Below are 13039 nucleotides of genomic sequence, written 5' to 3'. Positions count from 1 at the left end.
TTTAGATTCAGACGGACAGTAAATGAAAGAGGAAAAGGTGCTTTTAAAATATCTCCTTAATGGAGCTGTTCAAGGTCATCGATGAGTCTGTTAGTTAAGCCTATCATTCCCAAAACATAGGCTTAACATAGACCCTGGAGCACACACTTTAGTCGTCCCGGTGGAAGTGCTGGGTATTTTCAGAGCTAGAGGCAGGTACAGCTGAATGATTGTGTTTGTGCTCCTCTGTCTCTCAGCTTGTGGCGCGTCCAGACGTGGTGGAGATGCACGACGTGACGGCGCAGGAGCCCAAGCTGCTGGTTCACCTGAAGGCCGCCAGGAACACGGTGCCTGTGCCCCGTCACTGGTGCTTCAAGAGGAAGTACCTGCAGGGCAAGAGGGGCATAGAGAAACCCCCGTTTGAGCTGCCCGAGTTCATCAGGAGAACCGGCATCCAGGAGATGAGAGAAGCCCTGCAGGAGAAGGTGATGGCACGCCGCCAAAACAGGAAGCTGCACGACCAGAAATGTGTCTTGAGCGCCAAATCAGTATATTCGAATGATTTCTGAAATGTATTTTAGATTAAATAAATGCAGACTTGAGGCCAGTCTTCATACGAGACCGCGCTTGAGTGACGCTTATAATACAGTGAATCTGTAACGGTGTGTTTCCCGCCGCAGTCAGCTTCTCACACGTCTCCGTGTCCCTGCAGGAAGACGCCAAAACCATGAAGACCAAAATGAGAGAGAAGGTTCGGCCCAAGATGGGGAAGATCGACATCGACTACCAGAAGCTGCACGACGCCTTCTTCAAGTGGCAGATCAAGCCCAAGCTCACCATCCACGGGGACCTGTACTACGAGGTGCGCCTGCGTCACCTGATCATCCCATCAGCTTGTGGAGCACAAATAACCCTGCTCTGCTTGTTCTGTGTCAGGGTAAAGAGTTCGAGACGCGTCTGAAGGAGAAGAAGCCGGGCGATCTGTCTGCTGAGCTGCGGGTGGCTCTGGGGATGCCCACCGGACCCGTGAGTGCTGCATCCTGCGCCTAACTCTCATTTATTTCTAATTCTTCCTGTGTGATTTTAGCTGTGTTTTTAAATGCATTGGTCTCCGCAGAACTCTCACAAAGTTCCTCCTCCGTGGCTGATCGCCATGCAGAGATACGGTCCTCCACCCTCGTATCCAAACCTGAAGATCCCCGGCCTCAACGCCCCCATCCCTGAGGTCAGACACACAGGACACAGATGTAGACCTGGTTAGGTCATGTAAAGCTTCACACTTCATACATTGTGTGTGTGTGTGTTTCAGGGCTGTTCGTTCGGGTATCATGCGGGCGGTTGGGGTAAGCCTCCTGTGGACGAGACGGGCAGACCGCTGTATGGAGACGTGTTCGGCACCAACGCCATAGACTTCCAGGTGAGAGAACTACAGTCATGTCCTGAACATACAGACCCCTTTACACGAGACACCTCGACCTGTGAGAGGATAAAGTGCTTTATTGCTTTCACAAAAAACAAAACCAATATGAAGGACACCCTTTCCATTCTGTGGTTTGGTTTGCCTGATCATGCTGACAGGCCAAAGCAGAGGAGGAGGAAGTGGACCGAACCCCGTGGGGCGAGCTGGAGGCGTCTGATGAAGAGTCGTCTGAGGAAGAGGAGGAGGAGGAGGAGAGCGACGAGGAGAAGCCAGATGAAACGGGCTTCTTCACTCCTGCAGACAGGTGCCGCTCGTCTCTGGTTGAGTGTGTGTGTGTTTGAGACGTGACGGCTCACAGATGTCTCCTCTCTCTTGTTGTTTGACAGTGGCTTGATCACTCCGGGCGGCTTCTCCTCCGTTCCCGCCGGCATGGAGACGCCAGAGCTCATCGAGCTCAGGAAGAAGAAGATCGAGGAGGCCATGGACGGGTGAGGCGCAGAGCCAGACTGATGGGCTCTTCTTTTCTAAATTTGAAAAATCTTACCATATTTGATACATCAGGTTTATATGTGACCCTGACCACAAACCCAGGGAAAAACCACAATTTTTTTTTTTTATATTGAGGTTTATGCGTCATCTATAAAGCTGAATAAGCTGTTCATGTATGGTTTGTTAGAATAGGAGATACAACTATTGAAAATCACAAAAGTCATCAAAATAAATTCTCAGCAATGCATAGTAATGTTCAGAAATACATTTACGGTAGTAAATTTACAAAATATCTTCATGGAAAATGAGCTTTTACTTAATATCCTAATAATTTAGGGCATAAAATAAAAATGTATAATTTTGACCCATGCAGTGTATTTTTTGGCTATTGCTACAAATATCCCTGTGCTTCTCATGTTTGGTGCTCCAGGGTCACATGTAGTCTGATATAGTGTGAGTATAGAGGAAAAAACACCTCTGTTATATTCAGATGCTGATTGGTGAACTCTCATCACTTCAGATAAGAGCGTCTCACTGCTAGTGTAACTGGTGTGTGTGTGTGTGTGTGTGTGTGTTCAGAAACGAGACGCCTCAGCTGTTCACGGTGCTGCCGGAGAGGAAGGCAGGGGCGGTCGGAGCCGCTATGATGGCGTCCACACACATCTACGACATGTCTACGGTACGACTGTGTGTCACAGCTCATTCTCAGAGCAGCTTGGTTTCGATAAATTCTTGGTGCAACCCTAAAGAAACACAGAACTGAATACACGCTTTCACTTCAACAGCCATATGCATTTAAATCTGAAATCTTGCTGATTAGGCATCAGTTTGAACTGATCTTGATATTAATGAATCAATATCAATTCATAAATCCAAATTTATCCAAGTCCTCCAGAAATCAATCGAACCACAAAATACAGACAATAAATGTGGTGGTGATTTTTATGTGACGCGACCCAATCGCTATATATGCCTCAGTTCAGTTAGCACATGAACAAACTATCTCCACAGCTTTACTAGTTACAGCATGAAAGAAACCTGAATGAACATTAAAAAGTGTTGAAAGAAACAGAACAGCTTGCTGAAAAACAAGACTGACATCTTTCTGAGGTTGAAATACTGACTGAGGTCAATCACTCAATCATTATTACAGCCACGGAAAGATGTCAGTGAAACGGCTTGTAAACAGTGTCACCTCACATTAAATTTATCTCAGGAAAGCCATTCAATATGCATGAGCTTATTTAATTAGAAATATTTAAAAACTCTAGAGGAACTTTTTAAAATTGGTGCACAATATTTTTACTTGACCTGCTAGCGAGTCTTCATTACTTCATGTATATTTGATTAAATCTGTCATGAAAACACATGTGCATGCTGGCTCCGTCTGATTGTGTGCTGTGGTCCGTGCAGACGGTGACCAGTCGTAAGGGTGGAGTCTCGGTGCTGGGTGGAGACTCTCAGGGGGTGGAGGTGGCCCTGGCGCCGGAGGAGCTGGAGCTGGACCCCATGGCCATGACGCAGAAGTACGAGGAGCACGTCAGAGAGCAGCAGGTGGAGAAGGAGGACTTCAGCGACATGGTGGCCGAGCACGCTGCTAAACAGAAGGTGAGATCAGATGGAGTCGCATCAGACAGTCATCAACCCTTCGCTCATATTGCAACGCAAAATCAAAAACAACAAGTTATGTCTATTGGGTTAATTTATTTGCGTTTGAATTTTGTATTCTTCATTGACATCATTGAAATGCATAATGAGCTCATCATCTTTGTTCAGAATCGTTCTTATTGAATGACCAACAGCTTAAAAAGACTCCTTATGATCTTCTTCATTTATTAGTCTCTTTAGACAAAAGCGTCTGCTGAATGAAAAAATGTAGATATAAAATCAGACAATTAAATGAATGAATGTTCTGGTATGATGTACCTTATATTTTACTTAAATACTTTTTTTTTTTAAATCCTTTTATACATTTATTATTATTTTCTTTAATTTAAGTTTATTATTTTCTATTATATTTAAGATATTGCCTATTTTAATTATAAATATTTTTTGCATATATACACAATTTGATTATATACAGTTTATAAATGAAACTTATAATTCATAAATAAAATTTTATAATAATTGTATAATAATGTTTTTTTTATTACAAAGATATTAATGAATTTGTGTTTACATGCATAAACACCTTTTTTTTTCTTCATTTTTTGTGTTCACACTGAAGCTAAAAGTGCTTAATTGCCATGAAAATCATTGTTAATTTTATTAGGCTTTTTTTATATGCCATATTTTCAAATCTTTCCAAAATTTTATTTTAGGTAAATATTAGCTCTGCATGTTTTTGAAATGCTTTGCAGTGGATGCTTTAATAAATGTTGAGAAGATACTAATACATGTATAATATTAAACAGTAAAATCTAAAAACATATTATCTTCTGCACTAAATGGAATGCAATATAATTAAGTTTTTTTGAGTAGAGCCATTTAAAGGTCTTCTGGTATTTTGTGTACATCTGTGTTTGTCTTTTTTTTTTATATATATATATATGTTGTAACCCGTTTCCTAAAATGTTTCTTCTCTCGCAGCAAAAGAAGCGCAAGGCTCAGCCGCAGGACTCACGCTCTGGAGCCAAGAAATACAAAGAGTTCAAGTTCTAGCCCTGCGGTGTGACTCCTCCTTCATTTCTTTCATTTCTTCTTCCTTCAACCTGCTGATGTCGTGTAGAAGCCCTTGTGTTTGTACTTCATGACACAGAGCGACGGTTTTCATTTATGCTTGATGTTTTTGTAAATAAAATGCTAGTCCATGACAAACAGATGTTGGTGTTTTATTTCTTTACATTTCACCCCCTTCTGTCTTGCTGGTTTATGAAAAGCTTCTTTTGGATTCCTGCTCCTGATTTCTTGGTGAGTAGGTGTGTTTCTGTAAATGAGTCTGCAGTGGTCCGCTCCGGCCAGCAGGGGGAGATCTGTCAGGAAGTCTGACCCTCGCCTGATGTCTGGGATCTGTTTTGACCTAAATAACACTTTCACTTCCACTTGAACTGAGTCCAGAGCAATCTAACATGGCTTCTCAGACAACAACACACTCATTTCCCTCAAACACACAGACTGAATGAGCTCAAACACATCGTGGGCAAGATCCAGTTTGCCTCATTCCAGACGTCTTTATCTCAAGGGTTTGAACATCGTCTCACATCGTCATCTGTTTCGTGATCTCATGATTAAGTTATGCTGTTTCTTTCCACAAATCACAATTAAAAAAATATAATAATTATCTAAGTTATGAGACATGAAGTCATAATTAAACATCTAAATTGTGAAGTCATAGATATGAGATAATAGTAGGAATTCTGAAGAGAAAAAAATTAGTCAATTTTGACAAAATTATGATTAAAAAGGGGGGGGGGTCTAAATTATAAGAAATCAGATATGGCATAAAAAGTAAATATTAGGAAAAACTTGAAATTATGACAATTTTAATTATAAGATGATACAAAAAATTCCAAATTATGACAAAGTGGATATTATGAGATAAAGCCATAGTTATGACAAGAAATTACTAAAAAAAAAGTATAATTTAAGTTATGTGTTTATTTATTTTACTTTATTTATTGTTACTTTATTTTACTGTTTTCAGAATTTCGACTTGTTTAATAATTATGACTTTCATAAGAATGACTCCTAATTATGACAAATCATAATTTGACTTTTTATCTCATAATTTCGATTTGTCAATAATAATAATATCGTAATTTTGAAGTATGTCTCTTTATATCATAAATATGATTCACCAAAGCATGTTTATTTATTTATTTATTTAATATGTTGCAGAAATGGGTTTCCATGTATTTGACATAAAAGTTAGACGATCCTTTAGTTGTTTTTAATGCACTTCTGACTGAGCTGTGATGCAAGCCAGTGTAAACCCAGTGTATTCAAAGCCAGATTTTAATGACTCAACTAATTAGCGGTTTTATTTGAATCCCCACAGGCCAGGAAGCTTACCTTCCGTTACAATCACACAACATCGTCAGCATCCTAAGGCTGTACTCGTTAAGAGATAAAGTCATGAACACACACACACACACACACACACAGATCTCAGGAGAAGCCCAGCTGTGTCATGTGCTGGTCACACTCTCTCCATCAGACGCCTGCAGGCAGCATGAGCTGATAAATATAGATGTGTTTTCATCACCAGCCTCTTCTGTGGGCTTCCCACTGCTCACCGGACAAAGACCATCTGTTTGCCTGAACAGGTGCTAGAGAGGAATCTTATGTTTGAGCTTGACCCCTCAGTGCTGATGAGGTGGACGAGGTGTGTATTAGGACAGGACAGGATCACTCATATCCAGCACACTGCTGCAGTAATCCAGGCTCATTATGATGTGACTGATCACATGACCAGCTCAACTGAGCAGGTTAGGGTTAGCGATGACCTCAGATGACCTCAAGCAGGGTTGGTTATTTATTCAAATACATGCTAATTGTGCACATTTTGACTTGGGCTGGCGTATTAATTATTCATATTAAAGTAGAGATGAGTTCAGGCCTTTAATGAAGTTTTTAACCAAGACACCTGATACAGTTACTGATATTTAGAGTGCATGTTGACTGAAAGATGGATTTGTAAATATATATATATATTATGTAATAATACATTTAATAATACAATAATTTGGTTTAATAAACTAATTGAATAATGAGATGTGCAGAAAAAAGGAATAATGCATAAAATTATCTTTTTTTATTTTATAAGTCAATAATCATTTAAAAAATGATTAATTAAATTATAAATGTATACATTTCCTAAAAATGTGAGTATGTCATATATATATATATATATATACACACACACACATACACACACACACACACATACAAAAAATACATAACACACCTTAAAATAAATAAATAATAATAATTCATGTATCAACAATATTTTTCAATTTTATCAACAATAAATATAAAATATTATATATATATATATATATATATATATATATATATATATATATATATATATATATATATATATATATATATATATTATAGATAGATCGATATAAATATATTTATAAGGTGAGTATATTTTGTGAGTGAGTGAGTGAGTGGAAGTTTCAAATTTCAATATTTTATTCCGAATACAACACAGATGACATCAAATGTTTAAACTGATCATTTTAAGGGAAAAATAAGTTGATTTTAAATTTCATGGCATTAACACATCTCAAAAAAGTTGGGACAAGGCCATGTTTACCACTGTGTGGCATCCCCTCTTCTTTTTATAACTGTCTGCAAACGTCTGGGGACTGAGGAGACAAGTTGCTCAAGTTTAGGAATAGGAATGATGTCCCATTCTTGTCTAATACAGGTTTCTAGCTGCTCGACTGTCTTAGGTCTTCTTTGTCACATCTTCCTCTTTATGATGCACCAAATGTTTTCTATGGGTGAAAGATCTGGACTGCAGGCTGGCCATTTCAGTACCCGGATCCTTCTTCTACACAGCCATGATGTTGTAATTGATGCAGTATGTGGTCTGGCATTGTCATTTTGGAAAATGCAAGGTCTTCCCTGAAAGAGACGATGTTTGGATGAGAGCATATGTTCTTCTAGAATTAGGATATACCTTTTAGCATTGTTGGTGCCTTTCCAGATGTATGAGCTGCCCATACCACACACACTCATGCGACCCCATACCATCAGAGATGCAGCTTCTGAACTGAGCACGATAACAACTTGGGTTGTCCTTGTCCTCTTTAGTCCGGATGACATGGCGTCCCAGTTTTCCAAAAAGAACTTCAAATTTAGATTCTTCTGACCACAGAACAGTTTTCCACTTAAATGAGCCTTGGCCCAGAGAAAACACCTGCACTTCTGGATCATGTTTAGATATGACTTCTTTTTTGACCTATAGAGTTTGTGACGGCGAATGGCACGGTGGATTGTGTTCACTGACAATGTTTTCTAGAAGTATTCCTGAGCCCATGTTGTGATTTCCATGCAGTGCCGTCCAAGGGCATCCAGTATAGTTTTCTGGCCTTGACCCTTACACACAGAGATTGTTCCAGATTCTCTGAATCTTTGGATCATATTATACACTGTAGATGATGAGAGGCTCTTTTTACACCCAATCATGTTGCCAATTGACCCAATGAGTTGCAAATTGCTCCTCCAGCTGTTTCTTATATGTATATTTATCTTTTCCGGCCTCTTATTGCTACCTGTCCCAACTTTTTTGGAATGTGTAGCTCTCATGAAATCCAAAATGAGCCAATATTTGGCACGACATTTCAAAATGTCTCACTTTCAACATTTGATATGTTATCTTATATTTTCTATTGTGAATAAAATATAAGTTTATGAGATTAGTAAATTATTACAGTGTCCCAACTTTTTTGGAATCGGGTTTGTATAATATTAACACTTATAATGCAATATAAATAATATAATTTTTTTTGGATAAACGTGTTTATTTTAAATACAAATAATAATAATAATACAAATCATTCAAAAACAAACAAACAGATATGTCTCTTCATCAACCTCCTCCTCTCTCTCTCTCTCTCTCTCTCGCTCTCTCTCGCTCTCTCTCGCTCTCTCTCTCTCTCTCTCTCTCTCTCTCTCTCTCTCTCTCTCTCTCTCTCTCTCTCTCTCTCTCTCTCTCTCTCTCAAGGGCTGGTTTTGAGGGCTCGTCTTTCACAAGAGGCGTTGCTCTTCGTCTGTAGCGCTTCTCTGCGAGCAAAACACAAATTTCCGCTTCCTGCAACGGTAAACAAGTAGAGCAACTTAAGAGTTTGACGGTGAACGGCGGGTGCGACTGTCGCGATCAGCAGAACCGAGCCTCGGTCCTCGTGGACGGATGATTGAGCTGCAGTAGAGGATCGGTGCTCCGACAAACCGTTTTATTCGGGTTTTCTTCATTGTTTCCAAACATAAGGTTCCTCCAGTATGTCGGATCGGGGAGGGCTCCCGAGGACTGGAGGCGTACCGTCTCCGCAGCCCTCCAAACCGGTGGCGATCACCTCCAATCGGCCGGTGCACATGAATCTGTACGCCACCTGGGAAGTGGACCGATCGTCCCCGAGCTGCGTGCCGAGGTAAGGCGCCTGTCCGCCGGGGAGGGAAGCAGCGGTGCACCGCCGAATAATTCTCGAGGTTTCCTTGACATTTATACACATAAAGGACAATGCATTGAGGGAACAAGATAGTGGATACAGCTAGACTTAATTAAAGAATAACATAAGCCTTGACAGATTTCGGCACAATAGCTGTGTGTCGCGGTTTGCAGCGAAAGCGAAATGAAGAATGATCGGTGGTTGAATCTGAACGCGACAGTGCGGTAAAAGACAACCAGAACAACTTACGCTTAACAAAGAGAGCTGGAGGTGAACTGTTCAGACATGTAGGGCTTCGTGTATTATATTCCAGTCTGTCAGTGGTCTGGGACATGTGTCTGGAATGCTAGCACGTGAACTGTAGAGATGCATGCTTTGTGTTGCAACCTGTTGTAATGGACTAATGGATATTTAACATTACCGATATTGCTTTTTTAATGACCTGATTTAATACATATCATTATTGTTATTAGCAGTAGTAGTAATAAAAATTTCTAAAGAAAATTATTGTTGTTGTTATTATTATCGGCACTATTATTTCCCCCGATATTATGCTTTTATCGGTATTCCCAATATTGACGAACTAAGAACCGATTTTTCCCCTAAATGGGTAATAATCATCTTATTCGTGCATTCTATTTAATCGTGTGAATTTTCTAAAATAAATGTTCGGAATGCTAAATTGTTGTGAACAGATTTGTGAAATACCGGTTTGGTACGTTAGGGTTTCATGCTTATTCTAAATTGGGAATGGTTTGGAATTGCTTTGGGATGCAGGCCGATGTATTAACTGTAGAGCTTCATGCTTTGTATTCTCATCTGCTTTTCTGGAAAACATTGGCATATATTATAAAATGGAGTATCCCGATTATTCTATATTGGAGTATACCGATATTGTAATTTATGACCTGTAGTTTTGCAGAAATTATTATTACTTCTACAAGTAGTATTATTACCCACACATCATCAGTAGACCTGATATTGACAAAACCAAGAACCGATATTAATTGATGTAGCCTAAATATCAGGAAAAATATCTCTGCCCATTTAGTAAATTTAATCCTAGTTTATCCTATTCGTGCATTACATTCCATGTTAGGAATAGTCAGAAATATTCGTAATGCTAGATTGTTGGGAATATATTGGTGTAATAATAATATATCCTAGAAATGCTGGTTTAGCATGTGTATAAATCAATGCATTGTATTCTAGATAGGGATTGGTATGGAAATGGCTGATTGTTGAGTTTGATGTGTAGTATTCCAACCTGACATTCTGGAATATATTTGAGTAAAGGATAGCGATTATTATCATGACCCATACTGATGCATATATTTATTTATAATGTTTTATTGTATTATTATTGTTATTGTTATAACTGCTCCCCAAATAATGCCATTTATTGGTAGACCCAATATTAGACAACTGAGAACCAGCATTGTTGGGATTGTTGAGAGTAAATCGCTGGATTGCTGAATTGTTTGGAATATATTGGCATATTAGATCCTAATATGCACAGGGATTCATATGTTTTATTACTGGGTCTTGTATATATTGGCTTGGGATGCTGCATGGTATTTGAAGAGCTTCATGCTTTGCATTCCAACCTGGTGGTCTGGAATATGTTGCAGTTTTGTGGTAGCTCTAGATGTTCCCGTTTAGAATGTGTGGAGATTCATGCATTCTGTTCTAAATTGGAAACAGTATGGAATTGGTTTGGGATGCTGCCATGGTAACTAGCGTTTCAGGCTTTGTATTCCAGCCTGGCACCAGCATTGCATTACCCTGCATTTGTGATCAGGTGAAGATTCACGGGTCAGTGTTCAAAACAATCGTTCCTCTTGAAAGCCAGTACTCCCTGCTGCCTGTTGTTTTCGCCTGGAGTTACATTTATGCATTTAGCAGACGCTTTTATCCAAAGTGAGTTACAGTACATTCAGGCTATACATTATTTTTATCAGTATGCGAGTTCCCTGGGAATTGAACCCACAACATTTTGCACTGCTAAATGCTCTACCACTGAGCCACAGGAACACAGTTAATATCGGCTACGGGTACAGACATCACAGACACGTGAAATGGCTGTCCATTGTAGCTAATTGGCTTATTTGTATTAGATATGTATTGATGGAGCAATTGGGATAGATCTGGGTTGCACGGCATGTGGTTGTGTTTTGCATGGCATCACACTGCTGGTATTGAAAGGAAACTCTAAAAATAAACCAAAATATTGATCGGCTTGTTGATGTTTCGTGTTTGGCCAGAGCTGATGGCTGTATTCAAAATGTAATACATTAGGGAAAGAGCATGGCGCTCTCCTTACCTCTACTATCATCTTGCTCGGGACTGCTATTAAATATTAATGTGATCTTGTATTATGTTTAAATCAGGTGGACAATGGCCATGTAACTCACCCCGGCTACTTAATTAGTGCTAAAGATGGCACAGTGGGCGGCAAAGGGCACCCATGCGGCGCGTGTCTGATTTCTGACCGTGTTGTGGGTTTGTGAGTGTGTAAATGTGTGCATCTCAGTGGAAAGAGGGAACAACAGGCAGTAGGAATGGGAGATGAAGAGCATTAACAGCTCAGTTACACACCCCCATTCAAATTGGACGTAATGAAACTAATGACTAAGATTTCAATGAATAAATCAACAATCGCTCTGGGCTGCGTTTCCTAAAAGCATCATAAAGCTAAGTAGATCATGACAAACATTGGCACCAGCGGTCTGTTTGCAAATGCAGTTCAGTTCTGACTGATTTAGTCATTAGACAGACTGAGCTCAGTAATCCATGAGATTAAAGTCCTGATTACACCAAAAATGAAAACTACAACTATAAACTTGCTAATTGTACTAATTCTATGAGAATGGGAATGCCCACACCACAACTATAACAATAACAACACAGAAGAACAATATCTTTGGAATCAGTCTAAAACATTTTTTTCATTTCAATATCTAATATTATCTAATATTTTCAATATCTTTATAGTCATCGTTCTTGGTGTGAACGAGCCTTGAATTGTTTTCACCAATTCATCATGTCTGTTTAACGTAACACTGGCGTAAGAATGCAGCTGTTCAAAATTAGTTCAAGTAACCAAACGTCACACAGATTTTCTACTCCGGTTTCTTTTGTAAATTAAACCTGATATGAATAAAAGCCCGTTCAAACCAAAGGTGATAACTATATTAGCGTCCACACCAATGCACAATAGGGTTTTGTTTATTATAAGCACGCTACAGATATGTCGTCTGCTGCTTTAAATCTTCAAACTCCGATGGATTCTGATTGGCTGTCACAGAGAGTGAGAAATCTCTGGTTTCATTAAAAAGCATGATTGGTTTGGTGAGTAAATGATGACCATTTTCTTTTTGGGGGTGCATGGTCCCTTTAAGACCACTTCTCCATTCCCAGCCCTGTGAGTGACTGTAGCATGTGTGCCATCATTAGTATTTGCATGTCGACGCTTTTGTTGTCGCAGGTCTGTCATCTGTCTGATATTTGTTAAGATAAAATCCCTCCTTGCAAAACCCCCTCAGCGTCTTCTGGCAGCTGAATCATTGATCAGTGCCAAAATCCAGCAGGAAAGCAGACTGACACCTCATTCAACACCAACAACAACACGCTGCAGTCGGCCTCAGTGTGCCTTTATATTCACACTTCTGCTGCACACTTCCCAATCAAACCTTTAATAACGGGATGTGAGCAAGCAGTTCAGGAGCTTGGTGTTTGAAGATCATGTCGATTAACCACAAAACACTGACGTCATCCATACCAAACATTAGCATCTTGTTGACACATGCGTTTCTGGACAGCAACGTGGACATTGCATGTGTTTGTATTTATAAATGCATTCTAAATATACACCGTATACACGCATGTATTATGTAAATGAATCTTTTATTTTTGATTATTCACAATTAATCATTTGACAGCACTGATCTTTAGATTTGGAGTGAGCTGTTCTTTTGATTCTGAATCATTTGCATTAGTTTGAGGCTGTGGCATGTTTTCAGTATTA

General features: G+C 39.4%; 2 protein-coding genes across 2 annotated transcripts in view; both read left to right on the top strand.

The window, feature by feature from the left end:
* Positions 1–219: 219 nt before the first annotated feature.
* Positions 220–4707, top strand: LOC113073181 (splicing factor 3B subunit 2-like). The gene is made up of 10 exons (XM_026246058.1): positions 220–464; positions 692–841; positions 916–1005; positions 1097–1204; positions 1289–1396; positions 1558–1703; positions 1786–1887; positions 2468–2567; positions 3302–3496; positions 4478–4707. Exons 1-10 carry the CDS (start codon positions 264–266, stop codon positions 4547–4549), a joined length of 1272 nt encoding a protein of 423 aa, XP_026101843.1. The 5' UTR covers positions 220–263; the 3' UTR covers positions 4550–4707.
* Positions 4708–8576: 3869 nt separating this feature from the next.
* Positions 8577–13039, top strand: part of LOC113073180 (phosphofurin acidic cluster sorting protein 1-like) — a 41471-nt gene continuing 37008 nt past the window's right edge. Inside the window, exon 1 of the mRNA XM_026246057.1 lies at positions 8577–8994. Within this exon, the coding sequence (XP_026101842.1) occupies positions 8846–8994 (149 nt within the window). The 5' untranslated portion in view covers positions 8577–8845. The remainder of the gene's footprint in view (positions 8995–13039) is intronic.

Source organism: Carassius auratus, unplaced genomic scaffold (genome assembly GCF_003368295.1).
Source record: "Carassius auratus strain Wakin unplaced genomic scaffold, ASM336829v1 scaf_tig00011539, whole genome shotgun sequence".
Taxonomy (NCBI): Eukaryota; Metazoa; Chordata; class Actinopteri; order Cypriniformes; family Cyprinidae; genus Carassius; species Carassius auratus.
Note: the sequence above shows the minus strand (reverse complement) of the source record. Positions and strands in the feature narration are given on the sequence as shown.

What these genes read in the sequence shown, in the direction of transcription:
- LOC113073181 (XM_026246058.1), top strand. Translation starts at nt 264, where the DNA reads ATGCACGACGTGACGGCGCAGGAGCCCAAGCTGCTGGTTCACCTGAAG. An exon ending in ACGGGGACCTGTACTACGAG is followed by an intron (nt 842 to 915) that starts GTGCGCCTGCGT and finishes GTTCTGTGTCAG; the next exon opens with GGTAAAGAGTTCGAGACGCG. An exon ending in TTCTTCACTCCTGCAGACAG is followed by an intron (nt 1,704 to 1,785) that starts GTGCCGCTCGTC and finishes GTTGTTTGACAG; the next exon opens with TGGCTTGATCACTCCGGGCG.